The sequence below is a fragment of the Cottoperca gobio genome, chromosome 16 (genome assembly GCF_900634415.1).
Source record: "Cottoperca gobio chromosome 16, fCotGob3.1, whole genome shotgun sequence".
In the NCBI taxonomy this organism is placed as follows: domain Eukaryota; kingdom Metazoa; phylum Chordata; class Actinopteri; order Perciformes; family Bovichtidae; genus Cottoperca; species Cottoperca gobio.
The window spans coordinates 10288182-10310942 of NC_041370.1; the positions used below are offsets into that span (position 1 = coordinate 10288182).

Sequence of the window (22761 nt, forward strand, 5' to 3'; positions counted from 1 at the left end):
CTACAGCTGTTAACTCCATCACCACCTGTCTGTCAGCAATAAATAAATGGATGAGCAATAATTTCTTAAAATGAAATAAGAACACAACTGAAATCCTACTAGTAGGTCCTATAACAAAAAGAGAACTAATGCTGAATAACATGGGGAAACTTACTGCTTTGATTAAACCTGAAGTTACAAGTCTTGGTGTTATCATAGACTCAGATCTAAGCTTTAAATCCCACATAAACAAGGTGACAAAAACACAATTATTCCACCTTAGAAATATAGTTAAAATCAGACAATTTAGAAATCAAAAGGATGCTGAAAAACTAATCTATGCTTTTATCTCAAGCCGACTCGATTACTGTAATGCACTCTTTACCGGCCTCCCAAACAAAACAACGGAGCGACTTCAGCTCATCCAAAACGCTGCAGCGAGGCTGCTGACTAGAACCAAGAGGAGAGACCACATCAGTCCAGTGTTAGCCGCTCTACACTGGCTTCCAGTAACTTTTAACTTTAAGGTTCTCCTCCTTGTATACAAAGCTCTAAACAAGGGGTCTGCAACCTGCGGCTCAGGAGCCACATGCGGCTCTTCAACCTCTCTGTGGTGGCTCCCTGTAGCTTTGACAAAAACAAAAACATGGAACTGTTTATTTTTATGTATCTTTTGATGCACAGTGGACAATCTTTCAAAGGGAACGCCTCTTATCTTGGAGTTTGAGGTGATATTGTGACACTGACACGGGGGTGAAAACAGACATAATTAGATACAAACAGGCCTATTAGGCTGCAGATATATGTTTGATTGTTTCTCAAAGTGGGATACTTTTGTATTCATTTCATTTTTATATTGTATTTTCTTTGTTTTGTGTATTTTTATATTGTATTCATTTCATTTTTATGCATTTGATTCAACAATTATGGGGAGGACTCAAATAGGCCTGCATAGTTCTGTGTTTAATTTATTTTCAAAGTAGGCCTAAACATGCCAGTGTATTTACTCCTTCTTCAAAAGAGTTTGGTGTTTTCCTTTTGTTAAAACAGGTAAAAATAGCAACACGATCTCAACAGTTTCCTTTATTGTCATTCTGTCATTGCATAAATCCAATGTATAACTATATATAACATTTATAAGCTGTGTTATCAAATATGTAAATGTGTCTAAACGGAACCACACCAAGTTACACTGCCAACTCTCTAATCAACTATGTGCCCCCAAGAACATTACGATCATCCACTACTGGTTTATTAAATGTTCCCAGAAATATCCAAAAGAAAATTGGGGATGCAGCCTTTTGCAATTATGCACCAAAGCTATGGAACACTTTACCTGCAGACATTAGGGAGGCAAGCTCGCTCAGTATCTTCAAAAGTAAACTGAAGACATATCTCTTTACTTTAGCCTTTTAATGGTGATATTTTATATCTTTTATTTTAGCCTTTTAATGGTGAATGTTTTAATGCTGCTTTAAACTAATTTAAATGATTTCATTCTGTACTGTTCGTTTTTGCTATAACTGGTTGAACATTGAATGTGTAAAGGTAACTTCGATACATTTCAGAGTGTGTAAAAAACCTGAGATGAAATAGACTGTGTTACCACGGGAAAAAGAGGAAGTTTCTCTGATAGATGTATAAGATTATTGGAGAAAAACTGACTTTAACCGATAGATTTCATAAAACTTAACAAACTGGGGTTTGTTTATGAAACGGGAAGACTACCAAGAATGAGTAGCAAAGGGAGTAAACCAGTTGAAGGGCCACAGGGGCCCATTGTTGATCTCATGCTTTCAAAATATGGCTCTGATAGTTTAAAACATTTACAAGAATGGTGTGATGAATGTGGTTTTCCTACAGGAGGGTCGTTAAGTTCGGCACAGATAGAGAAACTAGGCATGATTTCCAATGCTATTTTATACTATTTAATTCTGCTATTTTTATACTATTTTTAATGCTACTTCACACTCATTTACATCAACACTGTGATTATTGTTCTGTAAATGCTCTGTCTAATCATGTACTATGTTTTTGCTGTGAAGCACTTTGGGTTGCAATTCTTGTATGAAAGGTGCTATACAAATAAAGCTTATTATTATTATTATTATTATTATTATTATTATTATTATTATTATTATTATTATTATTATTAATAATAATAAGTACTTTTACTCCTGACACTTCAAGTACCGTTCTGTGCTGATGGTACTTCTTCCACTAATAATAATAATAATAATAATAATAATAATAATAATAATAATAATAATAATAATAATAATAATAATAATAAATTGAATTTGTAAAGCGCCTTTCAAAGCTAAAAGCAATCTCAAGGCGCTAGATAATAAAGAGGCTCAACATGAAGGCGGTGCAAAGAGGGAAACAAACCCAACCCAGCTAAGGCAGAACACAGACTAGCAAACAAAGGCAGGTTTACTCAATCCAGTCTGGGGCTAAATGAGGAAACGAGAGACAGGTGTGCAGGGAGGAGCAGGATCATGTGACTAACAAAGTGTGTTAGTGGGTGTCTGAGAGATGGGGACCTTTGTATGGAACCTTCACAGTGTGTGTGTGTGTGTGTGTGTGTGTTTATGTACTCACCTGAAGTATCCTGTGGTGGTGCGTTGAGGCTTAAGTGCATCCTCTATGTCTGGCCCCACACACACATATTCATAAACAACAAATACAATCTTTCTGAATGCAACACAGCCTCTAACCCCTCTCGTCATACACATTCACACATTCATGTCTGCACGCACAGACCTGTATGTTTTGGTAGACCTGTCCCTGTGGTTGCCAGGGAAACAGGATATATGGCATCAATATGAAGGGTTCACAGATCTCCACTTCCCGGTGAACTGTGACTAGTGGGGTCATCAGAAGGGTTTTACTATTATGAAAAGGAAAGGAGAGCTATCAATAGTGTGTGTGTTTGTGTATGTGTGTTTGCTCTCCCCTGCACCAATGTTGAATAGCTCCACATCTCCACAATATAATGTTTCGTTGGTAGAAGCATTAATACACCACTCATCTCTAACTACTGTAAAACAAAGAGGAGTTAGAGATAAAAGATCCCGTTCAGATGGAAACAGTCTGTGTCAGTCTGGGTGACATTTGTGCCGGTCGGTTGTTATGATGATAACATTATAATTGACGGGTGTAACACATGATCGTGGACCACTACAGGCATAGTGGTAATGGTGGCCGACTTCCAGCTTCCACCTGCCTGCCTCCTCTTCCATTGACAAAGCTACATGGGCACACACATGCGCAAAAAGCTTATTCTTGCCAATACAGGAGTGTGGGGTTTGGCTTTTAAGTGTAATAAAGCAGCATGACTCGACCAAGCAGAGCAGCAGGGTTCAGCAGAATCAACCAGGCCTGGGAAAAAAGATGAGGAAAATACACTTCTGTGTTGATGTATGCTTTGTGCATGTAAACTATGTATTTCTTCAGAAATTACATTGTCACACTGTCCTCAGGGCACAAGCATTGTGCATAAAAAACTATTTAGTAATGTATTTAACTTTAGAGATAAGGGAGATGATTAGCATTCAAGTTATTAAGTCACTTTAATAAAGTTGGGATGAAGGGTCAACCCCGAGGCAAGAAAAATTAATTCCTTAACAATTCCCCAAGGAATGTCTGAAGGTCACAAGAACCACAACACAGAACACAATATAAGAACATTGAGCATTGGGATGGAAACTGAGAAGGGAGAGTATAAAGAGCCAAATAAGGAAAAGAATGTGATTGTTTTATTGCATTTACACCATAGAACACACAACTTCTGATGCTCCTATTCAAAGTCATTTTTGATTTTCTCAATGGACTGCATTTATATTACAATCTCATTCACTCATGTACACACGCCTATAGCAACGAGAAACCATGCAACGCACAAGCCGGGGCCTAATTAGGGTTCAGAATCATACACAACATGTGGACAGGAGCGTGGAATTGACCTGACTTGCGTTTTTTGAAGAAAAAAAAAGAAGCTTTTTTTAATTACATTTTAAAAATGTTTACTTTTAATGTACTACTCTACGTTGTTCTACAAATTACACCCCCTACACCCCCCTCCAGAGCAAATAAAGGGTTTTTTCAATTTGTACCTTGTGATAAGTGGACAACCAACTGTACCTGCTGAGCCACAGCTACCCATCTCTTAAAGCACCTTGGAAAGTGTTTAGCAGTAAAGTTAAGTATTGTGTAGTATACTCTACGGATTAATAAAACCTGTGTGTGCTTTGTTCATTCTACTAATGCATCTTATTTACATTTATTAAAATGTGTTCTGTCTGATGGTACATTTTGACCATTTTAGCTTTTGTAAAATATTGTTGTAATGTTCTTGCAGACATATTCCTCCGGCTACATTTAGCTGGAATATGTAAAAACAGCTATGCCAATTTCCATTTTCTCTGGGTCATTTGCTATCCTGTGAACAAACAGCAATCCTGCAAGAGTAAATGGGTTTCCTGAAAAAAGGACTGAGAGACATGTGGAGAGTGCAAGAGAGAAGCAGAGAAAAAAGTAGGCTATGGACATTACCATGGGCCTTAAAATTACAGAACACAATCATGAAAATGCACATAGCACAAGAGAGATGATGCACGCCCCGGGAGCAGTAGCGCACCAGCCAGTAAATAACACAGATAACAAGCTCATCACATCTGCTGTGCCCTGGGCAGAGCACTGCCTCAGGCTGCCTGGCTTTCATACTTCTGTTTCTCTGCTTTATTTTCACCCGGGGCTAAACACACAACAGGCTTAGTTTATATGATGCCTGTTTTATGAAAAGATTATAATCAATTTCCTCTGTTTAAGCCGAGATACTGTCAATGCTGCGACGGCCTTCATGCTCATGTAAATGTACTCACGCAAGCTGAGATGATTATTGTGTGGTCACCTTTGGGACAAACACAGGTGTTTATAATCAAATAGCATTGACTTAAATATTAACAATCAGTAAGAAGACCTGAAGATGAGGAAGGTACGACAGATAACAAGCTGTTATTTGGATCTCAATATATTGGATATGACTCATTATTTTACATCATGAGGTGGGGCCAGTGAGCACTTATGGAAACATGTGATATAACAGCTATATACTATTTATATAATACTATGTAATATAAATATATGAATGTTTTCGTAGTCCTTTTTCAGACTATTATGAACAGTGATGTGTTCACTACGATGATGATGAATGAAGACCAAGTGGACAATTCTTTAAACAAACAAACACATGCAGATGCAGATCCTAAAACAAACAACAATGCATATCTCACTGGCAAGTAACACTTCCAACAACAAGTAGAATTACAAATAAATTGGAAAATAGGACAAACTGGCAGTATGCTTGAATGAGTGACCTGAAAGGTTGTTACCACAGGCATTTCAGACATAATAACTTAAGCAAGGACTTAATTAAAATCTGTTTTGTTTAAATGCAAGCAGAAAAAGGCTTTTTAAAAATCGTTTTTGCCACAAGCACATTCTATTATACTCCCTGACTTTTAGTCTAGGAAAGTTTTAGCAATATACTGTCTGCTACATACTTTTGATTGGAGTCTTAATTGTCTTCACAAGCAAAAAAGTTCAGCTGCACATGAAATTGGTCTCCAAATTTGACAACTGCGCTGCGCTGCCTTCCAAAACCAAAACCTTTTGTTTGTACTTTTCGTAAATACTGCAGCTGCCCTTACACAATATGTACTGTTGCATGCAGTATGCATACAGTCGGGACATAGTACTTCATCATAATATTTCACCTTGAACTTTAACCCTCTTGCTCATATATTCACTGTGCACAGGGTTGTGGGTCACAATAGCCAGAAAAGCATGCTGGCTTGCATACTGAGAAATGCTCCCAGGCATACTGCATTTGACATACTAAATAGTATGGTAATATGAGTATTGGAACGCACGGATACACTGACCACCACATGTCCAACACGTCTCCACTGGGTCTCATGCTCATATGATGTTGGTGCCATTATAGAGGAACTGACAGCAGAAACTGGCTGCAGGTAGAGGACTGATAAACAGAGGGAGGCTTTGACACGGACTGTCTCAGGTCTGGACGATTTCCTGAAGCTACACACACACACACACACACACAAACACACACACACAAACACACACACACAAACACACAAACACACACACACACCTTTTGTTCTCCATAAATATACTTTGACAACAAACGTGAAGTTGCACTCTTACACTTGCTCACATTTGAACTTCACTACGTCAGGCTAATCCATACTTAAATTAAAGGCTATTTATATTTTTAGTTTTTTTATTATGTTTTTACTGTGTGCACTGTCCTTACATGTGCGCTAAGTCAAAGACAGATTTCTATTACCTTTTGAGGGACAACCAGTGTTTTTCAATGATTGTGATAATCTCACCTTTGGTAGCGAACACGCACGTTGAGCTGCAATTCTAAAATGTATTTTGACACTCGCCTCAGCTCAAAGGAGAAAGTTACTGCAATAAACTGGAATTTGCAAAGTGTATTAGGCTGATCAAGGTGTCGCCTACTCAGCGTTAGCAATAATAATTGCAGCTAAGTGTTCTAATTGTTTATCCAGTTTGCCATCTTAGCTAAGTATAAGAGTGAACTAATGTAGCCTATAACCTAGCTAGCTAAAAACTCCAACATCTACAGTTTAACGGACACATAATTAGTTAACTCATTCAAATCTTAATTAAAAAACTTGGAATATTAGCTATCTGTCTGAGGATTTTATCCAAATATCGCGAGAGGATGAGCAACTGAAACAGAAAATACCCAATATATTGGGCTCCACAAATTAGTTACAGATAGAAAACATATTTTTACAGTGAGATAATAGGTTCATGATAATAATAGCAACTCTAAAATGCATTTGTGACAGCAGGTGCACGTGGCATTCGGTGTGGAGATGAACTATATCTCATCTGTACCGCTTGCATTAGTTCAATAAGGAGTGTTGTATTTTTCTAAAGCATCGCAATAGGAGCCCCCTCGCATCGAAAAACAAACAAAAAACAGCGACACAGAAAACATGGAAGCTGTAATGTTATAGATATATACTTTATTAATTCTCTCTGATAAAATAAAAATTACAAAATAATTTCAACCTCAAACGGCACTTTCCTTGTTCATAAGTATTTAACGTATTGTTGTACATATATCATAATTATCATTACGAATAAGAAGAATACTATAGTTTAGTAATATTAGATATCAGCTATAACTGCGTTTAATCATAATGGTAGAAAAAACTAAGCATTACAAAGCTAGATTTCGTTAACAACATACTATACAATATTCCAAGCGTATGTAATTCAGTATTCCGGCCACAGCATGTCGCTATAAGACAGTTTGATATTGTCTCCATTGCAAGGGTTGGCTTGTCTCTTTTGCCATCACAACATAATAATTCCCCCGAAATGTACCAGTCTTTTTTCTATGTTTTATTTATTAATTTCATACAGCTGTTCCTTCATGGCCATTTATCCTTTGTAAGGTTTATTTGTGTTCCCTTGGTCATCCATAGTCCACCATGATCTGTTTTAAAGCAGTGAAGAGCAGTCCATGTACAGCACTGTAACAAGTCCATGCCCAGATTTTTTCACAGTTATTCCCTCAGAAATATTGTCAAGATATCTGCAACGCCTCCTGCTATCTTTTGTCCCCGGTGACAGCAGCGTTCCCTGCCTCTTATTGAAGTCCATTTAAGAGAGAGCACTTTGGTTGTCAAGGTTTGTGTATATCTGTGTGTGCATGCATGTGTCTGTTCCTGTGTCTGCATGGCAGTTTAAGTGATCGAGCAAGAGAGAGTGTTTTGAGTGTATTTCTTTACACAGAATACATTCATGATAACAGTGCGTTGTTTTGGGGCTGCAAGCTTGAAAAAGAATGGCAGTAAGTAAGGTCTTCTTCTTCTTCCCTTCATAAAGGGTCTTACACACAACCATACACTGTGAAAAATATTAATCACATCAACTTATAATCACACAGTTTAACAATTGTGGGATTTTTAATTGAATAACTAATGTAAAAATCAATATTTTAGTAATTCTAAGTATAAATATGTTTCAGAGAATGAAAGCAAAACAATAAATACTACAGCATCCCTGTCAATCGGACTCCACTGACAAAAGAATAAACAGATAACTAATTATTGATGGATAAAGTTCAGACGTTGTTATATTTTACCTGTCTGCAGAACAATCACCATTGTGGAGCATTACGTTTGTGCAAAGCTCTGTCTTGCAGAGTCAGCGTTTCTTCAAAATTATTCAACCAGATTGAAATGGCAGTTTAATAAATGTGTTGTAATCTATTCCCCCCCCCCCCTCCCCCGTAAACCATCCCTATATTAATGCTACAACTACAAATTATCAATTTTCTGAGGTTACAGAAACTAAACAAAATCTTTAAAGTTAATTTCAGTACAGCAAACCTACAAGTACACGTAAACATTAGTTCAACTCGATCTGTAGTTCAATGAATGCAGTAATAAAGTCCTGCTGTAGTTGTGTTATTTTATCATCTGTGACTGACTTTCTCGTCACAAACAGACGTTATGATGACTCATGTCCCTCAGTGTCAAACCAACTTATTTCAACTTCATCTGTGATTTGTGTGGTTCAGTGAACGGTTATGATTTTCCCAACTGAGTACTTAAAATGTCACAACTATGCATCGTAAGTCTAAACTACTGCATTAGTTCACACCCACAAAAGACAAGTCGTTTGGATGAACATTTTTTACAGTGTGTCTACATTGCTTGGCAGTGCTCTGTGGAGATTGACAGTGCATTGAGTGCTTGGCAGTATAGGCTTTATTATTATCTTGTCGGCTACTGCACACAACTTCTTTGTGCGAGTGTAAATAGGGCCTGCATTGTTAAAGATTGTGTATTTATGTTTGTGCTGTGTTAACTTGTATTGCGTGGATGATGCGCAGATATAAGTTGTGCATGTTTGTGTGTGTGTGTGTGTGTGTGTGTGTGTGTGTGTGTGTGTGTGTGTGTGCAGTACATGCCACTAGTTTTATTTATTTTTTATATCACGTTGTATTGATCGAACCTTCTGTTAAAGGGATGCTCGTTAACACACAATTAGCAGATAGAAAATACATCATAAGGATAAAAAGTCATGGTCATTAATTCCTGATGAAGGGAGAGCGATATTGGGAGAGAAGGAGGGTAAGAGAGAGAGAGAGAGAGAGAGAGAGAGAGAGAGAGAGAGAGAGAGAGAGAGAGAGAGAGAGAGAGAGAGAGACAGAGACAGAGAGACAGAGAGAGAGAGAGAATAAAAGGCCCTTTTCAGTAATTGGAGTGGATTACATTTGGGAGCTCGGAGTTCATATAATTATTCTTCGTTATTTCTCCTCTCCTCTTCTTCCCCCTCCACATCCTCTCTACCTCCATTTCTCACCCTCTTGACATTCTTCCTCCCCCTCACACCTTTTAGCGTCTCCATTTTATCTCCATTTTTCTTCTCCTTCCCCTCTCAAGGAAAGCACTCCAAAGCCCCTAACATGTCTCATTGTTCATGCTGGCCCTCCATCTTAATCATATTATTTCTTCTCAGAGTCCCGTCTTCAGCCCTCCCTCATGGATCACCTCACATTTCTCTCTCTTCTCTCCTTGTTCCTCTCCTTATAGTCTGAAGTAAGCACACCCTAACCCTAACCCTAACCCCCCTCCCCCCCACACACACTCCTCTCTCCCTGTTTTCTTTCCAGATTAGTCCTCTCCTGGTCCTCAGAGCTGTCTTCAGCAGCTAGAAGTTCAGGTGTTGGTGTTGGGACTGGCCTCCAGGCTCCCCTCTGGGCTCAGAGGTTGGGGCAGAGGGGACTCCAAGGCCAATGTAGGGACCTGGGAAGGGAGCGGTCCTGGAGCTGCGACCTGTACTGGAGAAACTGAGACTGGAGCAGCGGTTAAACACGCAGCTGGGGACAGTGGGACCACAGCACCTCCTCCACCACAACCTCTCCAGTCCCTCGCATCCCTCTCTCGTAGCAAGTGGACCAAGGCGGCGTGCTGGGCACTGAGAGTGGCAGAGAGGTGGGCAGGCAGGGTGTTGAAGCCGGCGGTGAGCTGCTCCACCCGCTGCTCCAGGGACAGCATCTGGCGCTCCAAGTCCTCACTGCGGTCGTTGAGCTCCGACATGAGCTCATACATGACGCTCTGCATCTGCAAGAGGAGCGGAGAGGAGAGATGAGTCAGTGCACACAGAGTACTTTGAAGAAAGGAGACAGATTGCCAATACGCAAACAGAAGTATTATGAGGGTTGCTTTATTAAAGCTTGCTTAAAGAAAATAATTTGGACTGAATAAGAAGAGACAGTAAAATAGGTTAGGAAGTGAAGTAAAAGAGGGCAAGCCTGAGGCCCGGGGTGAGTAAGTAAATTTCCAGGAGGGAGTAGAAGCAGAGTGGAATGAAGAAGAGGCGGGAGGAGGAAAGTCTCTATGTGGGCGTTAAAACATTGTGAAGGAACAGAATAAGAGAGCGAGGCAGCAGAGTGTCCCTGGCCTCCGTAACCATGGTAAACGCCCAAGTGGCCAATTGAGATGGAGTCATTGAGATGGTGTAATTGCAAAATATTTGGTGCTAAAGGCACCTTAGAAAGACACAGCACACACACACACACACACACACACACACACACACACACACGTGTCCGCTCACATTCTCACTTAGACACCCACGCAGTAACAGAGAAACATGAGCGCTCCCCTCCATCCTCTCATTTCCTCGTCGCTCTCTCACTCAGTCATCCCTGTTTTAACACTTGTTCCGGTTGCTAGGAGACGCAAATCCTCATTGTAACGGAGGATTTTTGTGTGTGTATTTCTTTTGGGCGGGGGGGGGCAAAGGTATGTTCGGTTCGATGTGCGATGGTTGTGTGTCTGTGAAGTGGATGTCCTACGTAAATGAAGAGCACAGATGTGTGTGCGTGACTCACCTTCGAGAGGTCCACTAGTGTGTTGGCCTGATCACTGAGTTTCCTCTGCTCCATTTTCACACTGCGTAATCTGCAAACAGATACACACACATTAAATACACAGACATAGTTGAAACCCACTAAATACACAGAGGTCGGTCCAGAGAGCTAATCCCTCCGGGACCAGACAACAAGCGGTCACCTTGCCTAATTCAGCCTCATTTCCACCTGCAGTGTGTTGCTGGTGCTCTGAAACACTGTAGTTTTCATAGTGAAGGGGGAAGTATACATAAAGGTTATGTTGAAATAAGACTGAGACCTGAAAGGGACAGTTCACCCCAAATCAAAAACACATATTTTCCCTCTTACCTGTCGTGCTATGTATCAATCTAGATTGTTTTGGTGGGAGTTGCAGAGTGTTGGAGATTTCGGCCGTAGAGATGTCTGCCTTCCCTAGAATATAACGGATCTAGATGGCACTCGGCTTGTGGAGCTGTCGTGAGCAGTTTCATGTAGGAACTATATAATGTCTACAGACGATATCTCCAACAATCAGCAACTCAAACCAAAACAATCTAAATACATGAATAGCACTACGGGTAAGAGGACAAATGTGTATTTTTATTTTGGGGTGACCTGTACCTTCAAGCTTTATAGTCAGCAAACGGATTAGTTTTAATATTAAAAAACCTTAAGGGGAATAAGGCCCACATGGAAATAAACTAAATGGAATGAAATGAGAAGAAAAAAGATAAATCATCTTTCTTCAGTCCAATTAAAAATAAGACTTGGCCGATTTTCAAAACACAATAAAATAATTAGCGAACTAAAGGTCTAATCTGTGTTTTCATAAATGAAATCCTGTGGCTTCTTCCATTATAATGAAGTGCAGACCATTTTCATGAGGCTGCACATCCACATGAACTTGTGTCCCTGTTGCGCTAACAGGATTAAACCAGAAAATGTACTTGAATCCCCATAAAATCACCCTGATACTGTGTTCACACAGTCAGCCCCTCATCCACAGACCACGTGCTTCAGGATAAGCCTTCTATGTCACAATTAAAAGAGTCTTAGGTCTTTTGACTCTGGCTTTTGAAGGCACTTGTTAAATGTCTGAACTGAACTGTTCAAGATCAAAGGAGCAAGCGTCATTAAAAGGGATGCTTGATTGTGATGCTAGACAGAGGATATACAACATTCTTTGAGGAAAAACAACCTTTAACAAGACCCTTGTGCCCATTCAAATATAACCAAACAATGTTATGGATTAAGCTCTTCTCAATGTTTCTTCAACAACAGTAGAGATATAATGATCAGAGTGTGTAGTACACAATGCACTGGTTATCCATTCCCACAACTGTCACTGTACTATGTGAAGCCATGCCCTTTAGTAGATGTGTGTGTGTGTGTGTGTGTGTGTGTGTGTGTGTGTGTGTGTGTGTGTGTGTGTGTGTGTGTGTGTGTGTGTGTGTGTGTAGGGATTCATACACTTTATCTGATTATCAGCATTGATTCAACTTGTGGCTTTATCAGCTCAGTAGTACTGTTGTGTGAATGTGTATGTGTATGAGTGTGTGTGTGTGTCTGTGTGTGTGTGTGTGTGTGTGTGTGTGTGTGTGTGTGTGGGGGGGGGGGGGTGTAAAGTGTGGTCTCACTGATGTATAGCTTGGAGGAACTTCCGCTGGTGTTTGCGGACTCTGGAGTGGTCGATCTTCTTCATCAGCTTGGTGTGTTTGTAGATGAGCCAGGTTTCCCTCAATACGTTAGCCGCAGCATTCTTTATCTGCTCAGACAATAAACACACACACATTGTTAGCAACAGGTAGCCCTTGGCAACTGAAGCAGGCAACAGTCCTGTTCTCTGGGCACCAGCTGGGCCGCAGTCCTGTTCTCTTTCTCTTTCAAACAGGTTTGTCCAGCCGGGCCCAGAAGCACAGAGCTGAGGTCACCAGCCCTGTTTTTATTTTCCTCTCCATTCTCCATTGTCTCCCTGCAACAAAAAAAACCTAAACCACCGTTTTCTTCTTCGATGCTGTCCTCATTCTCTCGGTCTCTCTCCACACACCGGCTTGCTTGCCAGTGCTCTTCATGCACGCATAAACAGCTCCCTCCTTTGGGAGATTTGGCAATGAGAAGCCAACAGGAGTTTCTCCCTCACACTCATTCCCCTCACTCTTTATGCCACATTATACGTGAGACTAACTCAAATGGACCGCACTATTGCGGCTGGTAAAAGTAATTCACTACAGTACCAATGCAGTTCATTAAAACCAGCGATCTTCCATTTAATTATGACAGCAACTGAAAGAAACAATCGCATCATGAGTTGCCGCTCTTAAACGAGCTGTCAAATACAATCTTCATCCCTGCAGAAGAGATATATTAGAGAAGTAGCTTATGTGATGATAGCCATCAGAGTTAATAGCAAGATGGTTATTTTTCTCCAGTTTACTGGCGGGATATAGGCTTCAGTTGTTTTTAATCTCCACCATCTGAATGTGAGACTGCTGCGATTTAATAAAAGACTCATTCAAAATGTCATTGTAGGCTCCAGGTTGATTTCTGAGGACCAGGATCAGGATTCAGTTACATTAATTGATATCCACATCTGCTCCACTATGTTTCACGTTCTGCACATCTCTATAGGTTGCATTTTAATAACACAGGGTTCTGACACCCAGTTAAATAAATGCGGGTGGAGACCATAGAGAAGGAAGAGAGAATCTGTCAGGACATAAATTGAATGAGAGACTTCAAAGAGATGCTGAGCACGGAACAAAGAACAATTATACCCCCGTCTGAGGAGCACAAAAGACCCCAGCAGCTTGGCTAATCAGCACCTATCCACCGCAGTCAAGGACTGCTCGCACACATACACGCCGACACATACACACATGCAGACAAACACACACTATTGGCCACAGATGAAGAAAGTAGGAGGGCCTGAACCTAGCAGATGTGCTTTCAATGACGGAGGAAGTCAAACCAACAAGAGCTAATCCAACATATACAAGCAATAATGTCAGATATTATATAAAACCCCTCAAGGAGATTGAGTCACCAATCCCTCTTAATGACGTTACTATGGTGAAGGATAGCATTGCGTGTCTGTCTGGCCGGCTCGCAGTGGAAGTTTTTACATGCACTTCCAACATCTGTCCAGCTGTTGCACCGCTTCAGGCCATTTGATTAGACAATGCTAAAGCTTCACACCTCATTTAAATCCTGGAGATGACTCCGCATGCAAATTACAGGGACTGATAATATCACACTGTTATGTGATTTTTACGATTAATTCTCCCCACCGCCCTCTTTATTTTTCTTTCTTCCTCCTCTTGGGAGTTAAAATAGAAATTGAGGCAACTCCATTTAGAATAATAAAAGACTCAACGTGAGCCGCTAAGAATACTCCACAAGAAACCAAACGACAGCAGCAGCAGCTACTCCTGGACCATATGGCCTGTACTTGGGCAACCATGTTGGGGCCATATGGCTGGTTTGGGTCAAAGATCTGTTGTGGTTGCTCCCCTACACGGCACACCTTATGGCAGGTACAAGAGGAATCTGTTAAAACAAGGGGTTCCCACATCTCAGCCTGTTGGGTGGTTGAATGTGGAGTATAAATCAATCAGTACAAATAGGAGTATTTTAGAAATTCCATTACAGACACGACGGTAATGCAATATGTCTTTTTAAAATAGAATATTAGATGTTGGTATCAGAAAGTTAAAACGTAATACATTGGGCTCTGACACTTCATTTGTTGTTTATACTGGATTGTTTTCCCTTTATTTTCTGTAGCGATGGAGACCGTTTTCAAACATCAGGGGAAAAGCCGACCTTCCAACCCAGGAGAGCCTTGATGACCTGCGGTATGTATGCAATTAGTAATTTGGTGCAGTGATGGTAGAGATACAATGGTGTTCTCTAGGAGAGCAGAAAACATAAACAAACAGACCAATTACTTTGGAAACAACCTCTCACCTCATCCATGTGCCCCGGCGACATGTGGCTCTACCTGCTCTGACCTTCCTCTCACGAGCATGATGGCACAGGGAAGAGACAAGGCTCACACGCAAACAAGGTCACAGATCCAGCAATGCACACAAGCAAAAGACAGACAAATCAGTGAAATTAAAATAATAATTAGCTTCCACTGGTTTAATATGTGTATTTGTGTCTCCTAAATGAGGTCAGATCGAGACAGGGCTCCATTAAAAGGAAACGTACGCTCATGTTCACCTGGTTCAAAAGTGAAAAACATGAGAAAACATGTCACTGTCACAATACGTCTACACTAATAATGATCCATCTGGCTTGTGTGTGAATTAAAAGGCTGTCGGAAGAGGAGTTATCTTTTACTTTGTGGAGTAAAAGCTCGTTTAGTAGAAATCTTCGGGGGTTAGATTGCTCCCATTTGGCAAGTGGTGTAAACATTGGAAGGCATTGCAGCGCCTCCTCCTTGGTTGGAGCCCAAAGTGCACTCTAAATATTCAGAAAGGGCAAAGCTCTGAATACAGAGACTTATTAAAGTGCAATCGTCCAGAGTGGAGGCTGAATACACATTCGGAGAGCAAATTTAAAGAAAGATATAACATTTTTGCAGCACAACCTAAAAAGCTTGAAATTCTAATAGTGACCTCAGAAACAGCCATATTTACACGGTCAATTGGCCTATTGCTTCAATGAATGGCATTTAATAGTGTCATCAAAAAGAAGGACACACCACTTTACTCCACTGCGCCGACACTAACTGTGTCCTGCTTTTTCAGTGTCGAGAGTGCTCTGTGAACGTTCAGGGCGATGTTCTGACCAGATGGACTTTCAGCAGTGCTCTGAATTAACCAATACTTCAATATGAGCCACAGTACACTGCAACCCGAGAGCCAGACTTTTAAATGCACCTCTAATAAACTCTGCATCAAGACAACAAGTCCAGACATCACACATGAGCATTTACAAGCTCACACACATGGTCGACTTAGCGGCTACGTTAACGGTTTTGTAATTAACATCTGTATTAATCCTAACAAAGAGAGAGAGGAACACTCCACCTCACTGAACACTGCATGACAATTAACCCTGTGCATTGAACTTTTAATGATGTGTTTAAAGCACATCATCCTCCTTGATAAGGTTATAAGTTCCTCTGCACCACACAAGATATCAGCCTCTTCCGCAACTGCTAAAAATCTGATCTGAGGATGAAAGCAGAGAACATGCAAACCACGGAAAGTGAAAATATTTTGAAGTATGTTGAAGTATTTGTCAGAAAGCCTCAAAAACACTGCACTCATTTGAACTAAAAATGATCCGTGTGCTACAAAGATGTCTAAGGAAGTTGGTTTGCTGGCAGTATAAGGGTTGTAGCGCTGTACAACCACACCTAAAACCTTTTCTTACACAACACAGGTGTAAAAATAGAGACAACAACATCATACACAGACATTACCAACAACAGGGGACACTGGCTTAGAGCGACACTGATTGGCATTTAATTGACATTCTTGGTAATCCTTCAAAGGGAAGGAAACACCATTTCACAGATGTAGAAAGCCAGTGGGTGTGCTCTTGTGTCTATTTGTGTGTGTGTGTCTGTGTGTGCACATACGAAGACAGCAGGATGTAAAGTCTATTGTTGCATTATTCATTATAAAGCCTTGAGTGATTGTATTCTCTTGTTACGATGATATGGCAGAGAATGGTCCCAACCATGTAAATCAATGAGCATACAACAGCTTCAATCATTGCTCTCTCAGTAATAGAGGGCAGGAGACGATCACCACCGCATAAACCGGGGACCCTTTGAAGGAAATGTCATCAAGCAGCACGCTGCTTTATGTTGAATGAAACATGCTGCATGGCACCTCCCTAACATGATGACTGGCTTTGTTGAGATAGTGGTTTACGTGATTGAGGATGACATTCACTTTAAAATGTATGGCTCTCCACCTTTATCTACAGGACGCAATATTAAAACAATAAACTAACATCATCAACAGAGTGTGAAGAGGTAACAGTGTTGACGTGATGTCAAAGACGTCTGTGTGTTGTGTTGCAGAGATATCTACTGGAATCAGCAGTCTGACTGACTAGCCCCGCGCCGTCCAGTCTTGTAATACCACTTGTTCCTCTAGAGGCGATAGTGAGTCACTGTAGCTCCAGTTGGCCCTCAGTACAGAGGGAGAAGAAGCATAGCTACCTGACCATCGATGTATTGTGCCTGACTCGTTTGTAAACATTACAGCCATGTCGTGTCTGTTTTATAGTTTGTTTATTGAATTACAAAAAGTACCAGAAACGAGAAAACCACCAGCCCGCTGACTGCCGGCACTGAGGCTTGTTCTGACTGAACTCAAGTCTCTTTGGCCGAGACAGTTCTGACGTAGGCGGCCGCCAAGTGCCGGCTCGGCCGACCTCTCTCCTCCCCCGGCGGGCTGCTCTCCTGGCTGCGCCGCCACCGGGAAGATGAGACGAATATGCGGGTCGTTTTAAACAAACTAATGTAACGTTACACAGACTACAGATCAGTAAACACAGATGGATCAGCCCCATGTGAAGATTATAAGATACCAGTGTTTTTTGACCGGCTCTCAGAGTTTCAACAGTTTGGTTGATTTATGCATAAGATGAAGCTAAAAATAAGGCACAAGTAAATTACCCGTACAGCTCACTTTAATTGGTACAAAGTTTCCACTTATATGAGTAGTTTGAACACAAACTTGACCAAACCTACGTAAACAACAGTCGCCAAATATTTCCTCTTGTTTGTGGACGTAGAGGAAAAGTCAGGGGATCACCAAAATCATTCGGATTCATCCTCTGGGAACCACAAATTATCATAAATACCAAAGTGATGCATTGACTAACCTACAAACTGACCCACCATTGCTAGCATTGATAAAAAAAAACATCCAAGATCACTATGTACTTACACATAAATTATTTAAGTTTAAAATCCAACAGCTGCTTTAGAAGGTCACACACACACACACACACACACACACACACACACACACACACACACACACACACACACACACACACACACACGAAGGTGTTAAACGTTCACACTCTGGTTGACCTGGCCAGAGGCTGCAGGACGCTGAGGTGAGAGCCCGGCTCCAACAGATAATCCATTCAGCTTCTCTGTTGATATTTTATCCCCACTAAGAATCATTGATAACCCTATCCCGTTCAGTCGATTAGATCCTAGATACGCTGCCGCCATAATGTACCCTACATATTTGATATGGGAGCTATTTTTAAAACTTGGGTCTTTCAACTGTATGAAAAATTGAAGAGGACGAGAGGAGGGAGGGACTAGGAGATGGAGGGCAGGAGGCAGGGAGGGGCAAGGACTATGGAAAGGAGAGGGCAAAGGAGGGAGGAGAGGAGAGAGGGTGACACAGAAAGAGAAAAGAAAAGAGAGAGAAAGTGATTTACTAGAGGTATAGTCATGTGGGAGAAAGATTATCGGAGATGGGAAGATAGAGAGGGACGGTAAGTGAGGGAGCAGAACCGAGAGCGATAAAGAGTTGACCTCTTATTGCCTTCACTCGACATGGCACTCTGTCACAGCAATACAGGGTTTAGTGTGATGTAGTAGTTGGGGAGGGTGAAGGAGGGGCAAGTGAAAAGACAAGCCAAGCTCCCAACCACTTTGTCTAAAACCATGAATAAACCTGAAGATATAGTATTATATTTACCCACTGCACTTTTATAAATACAGTTCTGTTAGAGTTCCCATCATGGTGCGTGCAGAGATATTGTGCTTTCTTTTACAAATCATAGCTTTTCTTTATTTTCTGCAAGACACACTCATTCACACCACACAAGCCTACCCTCTTGGTGAGTTGCGTGTCCATCATGAAGTTATGTACGTGCTTCTCGGCCTTGGTCAGCTCCAGCTTCCTGGCTACCACGGCAACCACCAGAGCTGTACAGCCCGCACCCTGAGAGAGAGAGAGAGAGAGAGAGAGAGAGAGAGAGAGAGAGAGAGAGAGAGAGAGAGAGAGAGAGAGAGAGTGAGAGAGAGAGAGAGAGAGAGAGAGAGAGGAGGAGAAAACAGAGCACTGAGTCAGTCAGTAAAGGAGGAATTGGTAAATTGGTGGCTTTTGGCCAGGGAATTAGCCCAGATGATTGAAGGGAACGAGGACAAATATGAGGAAGGGAGCCGCACGACAGAAGGAGACGTGCACGGGAGAGAGGAGAGGATTAAGAGGGATAGCTCTGTTCAAGATCCACATTTCCTAATGTTGAGCGGCGAGCCAAGTCTATTTTCACTTCCAATCCATCTGGTGTGAGATCCCTTCTATATAGCCTCGATATGGAGCTAAGAAATATCCTCCTTATAGATGAAAAAAACACATCAAAGATTGACACCACCTAATTTCATTTAATTGGATGCTGTCAATCTGAATTACATGGTGTAATGGTGTTCTCCCGTCACTTGAGGCACGAGGCCTGCAGGAAGTGTAAAAGTGTGAAACACCGACCGGTTTGTCTGTATTTCAGCTCGACCCACATGGGACATATGGCAAATTCATTTGAGAGAGAGTGACAGCAGTCTCTCAACCAGAAAGACATGCTTGAGAGGAGAAGAGGAGCAGGAACATGGGGAGGAAGACAGACTTAATTAACTTTCAGATTGGACACTGTTTTTAATGGGGCTGTTAAGTGCTCACAAGTTCCTCTGAAGGGGCCGGTCTGGGAGGCGGAGAAAAGGGAGGTAAAGATAAAGAGAGTGAAGAGCTACGAGTAAATATGAATGGGAAAGGAAAGAAACACAGAGTGAGGTTGGAGAGAGGGTTGGGTTCAGGGGGCGAGGGTGTGTGCACAGAATAGGAGGAGAGAAAAGATGGGAGAAGAAGGCAGTGTTAATAATGAGGTCACATATCTCCTGATAAGTAATGAATTAAGATTAAGAGTGTTTAATGAAAATGTATGTGTGCTCTTCCTTCCTGCTTGAGATGTGTGCAGCGAGAGAGAGAGAGAGAGAGAGAGAGAGAGAGAGAGAGAGAGAGAGAGAGAGAGAGAGAGAGAGAGAGAGAGAGAGAGAGACAGAGACAGAGACAGAGACAGAGAGACAGAGAGAGAGAGAGAGAGAGAGAGAGAGAGACAGAGACAGAGAGAGAGAGAGAGAGAGAGAGAGAGAGACAGAGACAGAGAGAGAGAGACAGAGAGAGAGAGAGACAGAGAGAGAGAGAGAGAGAGAGAGAGAGAGAGAGAGAGAGAGAATAAAAGAGATAAGGAGAAAAACATAGTGAGTTAGAGAGCGAGGGCGAGGGAGCATACAACATTTTGAAGCGTGTAGGAAATAGGATAAGGATAAGACAAGTTTGCCATAAATAACTTTGGCTGGGTTCAGTAAAATCTAATGCACAAACAGGCATTAGTGTCCACGTCTATACACTCATCCACTCTATTTGTGTTTATTCAAAAACTATGAATAAAATATGATGAGTGCAGATGGAAAACCCTTAGAGCGTTCAAACATGTCTGTGCTTTAGGGAAAAGACCCCTCGACGAATTGCTACAGTACAGTATGTACAAGTGCAGCGCGATGTGCACGTACCCAACTGAGTGCGCGCGTGTGTTCAAAATTGTCCTCCTCGGTCAGAAACAGCGGGGAGCTGATTTGTTTGTCATGGCAGGCTATTTGTGTGCATGTGTATGAGAGTTTGTTTGTGTATACGCCTGCATCCATTTGATTTCAGCAGGGTTCCCTGTGCAATCTCTAGAGTGACACGGCTGATGATGGCTGCTGTAATTTGTTTCATACGCCCGGGTGTTTCCCTTACTTCCTCCACTACAGCGCAGCCGTCTACGTAGCTGTCAGAATAAGAAGGAATCACCCTGTGTAACATCCACACACTAAAGAACTGCATCTCTTCAAGCTTCATGCAGTGGATAATAGTTTCCCAAACTGGTCGGCAGGAACACACAGAGGAAAGAGGGGAAGATGTTCAACACAAAAAAAGTCACATTTCATTTCCTCAATTAGAGTGCAATATACAAGCACTTAGAGGCAGAAGAAAAGCAAGAAAACTACTCTGCATCTCTTCAACCTAATGACCCTTCCAGAACAACAGTAGGCCTGTATCAAGAGGCTGTTATGAACATTCATACAGTAACACACTTTATAACCGGTATATACACAGTTTATAGATGGTTTATAACACAATATAATGTAGATCTGAGCAGATATAAGACATATTTTATATATCAATATCTGCTTATACACCAGTGTCCACTACTTACCGGTAAGAAGTTAGTTCTCCTACAGGAGAAGTTATTCTGTGGTTGTTGACAAATATATTAATACATGCAACACATAAAACTACCTTTATAGTGTGTCATAAAGCATTTATTAAGTATGTATATGCTGTTTATAAATGCTAAATAAGGGGATTAAAGTCAAATGCACAACAAATGAAGATATAAGTATGTGAATACACGAACAACACACATCTTTTTGCTGTATATAACAACAACAACAACACATCTACCTATCCACCATCCACCCACGCACAGTGACACACGAACACACACACGTACATACTAACACCTGGAACACCCCCGGGTATCCTCGGGGCAGTGGTATATTCCAACACTGTTGGCCTTCATGTGTTGTCATAGTAACAATGTCGAGAAATTCTCCTATAGAAACTCATTATAATATTTAAAAATCATTTCCTGTTCTCTGCCCTCAACCTTTTACCCATTTCAAAAGACTTCCTTTTACTTCACCTCCATGGTTTGTGCCTGGTCTCCCTCATCCATACAAGTCTCACCTTCTACCTGCATCCTCACTCCTTCTCTGATCTACGGAAATAAACCACTCTGAAGAGTGCTGCGAGAGTGTGTGTGTGTGGCCGGAGAGGAGAGTGTGTGTGTGTGTGGGAGTTACACTAAAAGGGAATGTTAAGCTCTGTGTCAGTGTTGTGTGGGGGACGCAGTCTGTAACAGTGGGCCTGGGACGTTCTGCATCCAGCCCCTGTTTTGTTTTTGTGAGTGTGTGTTAACGTAACAGTAAGAGTAAGAGTGTGTGTGTGTGTGTGTGTGTGTGTGTGTGTGTGTGTGTGTGTGTGTGTGTGTGTGTGTGTGTGTGTGTGTGTGTTTATTCACACATTTAACGGACTATACAGTAAAACAAAGTAGGTGAGCTGGTAAAACCATAAAGGTTGGACAGACACAATGATGTTATAAGAAGCTAGTGCATTGTTGTGACCCTATGATCCAGCCAGAGATGCACACTCATACTACTGACGCTTCATGCAATCATTGAAAATATTGATGGACTTTTGATTTTGAGAGTTATATTGAGGGCTTTCTGATTTGCTCTCTTGATTTTTCTTGAACCCATCCAGCAGTTAGTGAACTGCATCGTAAGGCACTTCTACAATGGCTTCAACGCTAAGTCATGGTGGTTGCTGATTGACTTCAAATGCACTTTAACATAATACATTTGACATGTACTGAGGAAGCGATGGTATTGTTAATAAAATACAATTTTAGTGGCTTATTACCTTATTTTCTCAATGGAACAAAAACAGTTCAGAGGCTATACGGCTTGTGTCAGTGGTCACATTATCACATCTCACCATGTAACTTGACTGATCTGAGGACTGTTTAGCGCTTTTTAAAATGTTAAGTAGTCTTGTATGAGCACATTGCCTTTGTTGTTCATTCATTTTAACAAGGTAAACTGTGCTGCTGCTATTAAAGCTCAGTGTTTTGGACAAAGCACATTAGTGACACCCATGGCGTTATCTAGTTAATGAAAAATTACATTTCAAATGTCTAATCCAGGTTTACTC

The 22761-nt window shown here is 41.2% G+C and overlaps 1 protein-coding gene across 1 annotated transcript in view; it reads right to left on the reverse strand.

Moving 5' to 3' along the window:
• Positions 1-9712: 9712 nt before the first annotated feature.
• The window catches only part of kcnn3 (potassium intermediate/small conductance calcium-activated channel, subfamily N, member 3), a 40612-nt gene continuing 27563 nt past the window's right edge, over positions 9713-22761 (reverse strand). Inside the window, 4 exon segments of the mRNA XM_029452045.1 lie at positions 9713-10184; positions 10958-11027; positions 12595-12722; positions 18784-18894. Of these exon segments, the coding sequence (XP_029307905.1) occupies positions 9780-10184; positions 10958-11027; positions 12595-12722; positions 18784-18894 (714 nt within the window). The 3' untranslated portion in view covers positions 9713-9779.